The following is a 1,731-nucleotide window of genomic DNA, read 5'->3' on the forward strand; positions in this document are numbered from 1 at the left end:
CCGCAGCTGCATCACGCCCCGATAACCCTGTGCCCGCTGTCGGGTGGACAGACGGACAGACGGAGCCGTGTGGATCTGTCTGCACCCCACTGCGCTCTGGGAAGGGGCCTGGCAGCACCCTGCACCCCTGCGCAGGAGCCGACGGCGTGGGAGCACCGGGCTGTGCCCCGCGCACCCGCAACGGTGAGGGGTCCCCGCGCCGTGCCCCGTGGTGGCCGTGGCCACCTCGCTGGGGGTTGCTTTCTGATGGAAGCCTTTGCTCCCGTCGCCCTCCCCAGCCAGGTCAGGGTGTCCCATGGGACGCGAGGTGGGGACAGTCCCAGCTCAGGGTCCTGCATGCCCGCCCGGGGGCAGGGTGGTGTCCGGGAGGTGTCCGTGTGTCTGGAGGGCGGCTGTCTTGCAGGGCGCAGCGCCGCGCGCCATGGGGGACTGGAGCCTGCTGGGGAGGCTGCTGGAGAGCGCCCAGGAGCACTCCACGGTGGTGGGGAAGGTGTGGCTCACCGTCCTCTTCGTCTTCCGCATCCTGGTGCTGGGGGCGGCCGCCGAACGGGTCTGGGGCGACGAGCTGGCCGGCTTCTCCTGCGACACGCAGCAGCCCGGCTGCCAGAACGCCTGCTACGACAGCACCTTCCCCCTCTCCCACCTCCGCTTCTGGGTCCTGCAGATCATCTTCGTCTCCACCCCCAGCCTCGTGTACCTGGGACACATCCTGCACCTGGTGCACCTGGAGGAGAAGGCGCAGCAGCGAGCGGTGGCACGGGCTGGCAGCGGGGCCAGGCGGCAGCGCCCCGGGCAGCCCCTGCTCCACAGGGGGGACATGCGGGGCCGGGTCCAGATGCGGGGGGCCATCCTGAGGACGTACGTCTGCAACGTTGTCTTCAAGGCTCTCTTTGAGATGGGCTTCATCGCGGGTCAGTACGCCTTGTACGGGTTTGAGCTGAAGCCCCTCTACACCTGCAGCCGCTGGCCCTGCCCCAACACCGTCAACTGCTACATCTCCCGGCCCACCGAGAAGACCATCTTCATCCTCTTCATGCTGGGGGTGGCCTGCGTGTCCCTGCTGCTCAACCTGGTGGAGATCTACCACCTGGGCTTCACCAAGTGCCGGCAGGGGCCACGTCCCAGGTCCCAAGTCCTGCCCGGCCCCGGTGGCCCTACAGAGCCCCGCAGTGCCCGTGTCGCCTTGCCTGGTGGTGGCAGCCTCGCGGAGGCCAGCGGACCCCACCGCGGCCTGGCACCCCTGGGGAAGGCTGGCGTGTGGCTGGGGGTGGCCAGCGGATCCCATGGGAAGGCGCATGTGGGGGACTTGGCGGTGTGAGGGCAGCTGGGGTGTTGGGATGGGCGATGTGCAGGCCACCGTGGTGGCCACGGTTGTGGTTCCATCTCCAGGACCTGCCAAGCCCCACGGCACAGACCCCAATGCAAGAGCTGGGCATGACCCGGGAGCAGCAGGACCAGGCTGGGGCAGGGGCGAACACCACCACCCTGCCCGTCAGCCCTGGGGAGCAAATAAACACTCAATGCAACTCGTCTGACTCGTGCTCTGCCCGTGGGCACCGCGGCATTGTTCTCTGACTGTCCCACAGGGGCAACGAGTGGCCACAAGGGCTGGACAGGGCCACCACCACCACGCTGGGATGTGCCCCCATAGCTGTGGAGGGAGCAGGAGGAAGCACAGGCAGCACAGCAGGGGCAGGATGGAGAGGAGGGAGATAGGTGGCAGCAGCAGGA

General features: G+C 68.4%; 1 protein-coding gene across 1 annotated transcript; it reads left to right on the forward strand.

Annotated features, from left to right (window-relative positions):
- Positions 1 to 154: 154 nt before the first annotated feature.
- On the forward strand, positions 155 to 1,540 carry LOC309883255 (gap junction alpha-3 protein-like). The gene has a single exon (XM_082771177.1). It carries the CDS (start codon positions 296 to 298, stop codon positions 1,316 to 1,318), a length of 1,023 nt encoding a protein of 340 aa, XP_082627303.1. The 5' UTR covers positions 155 to 295; the 3' UTR covers positions 1,319 to 1,540.
- The last annotated feature ends 191 nt before the right edge of the window (positions 1,541 to 1,731 follow it).

This window comes from Aythya marila (assembly GCF_965140915.1).
Source record: "Aythya marila genome assembly, chromosome: 13".
NCBI classification, from domain to species: Eukaryota; Metazoa; Chordata; class Aves; order Anseriformes; family Anatidae; genus Aythya; species Aythya marila.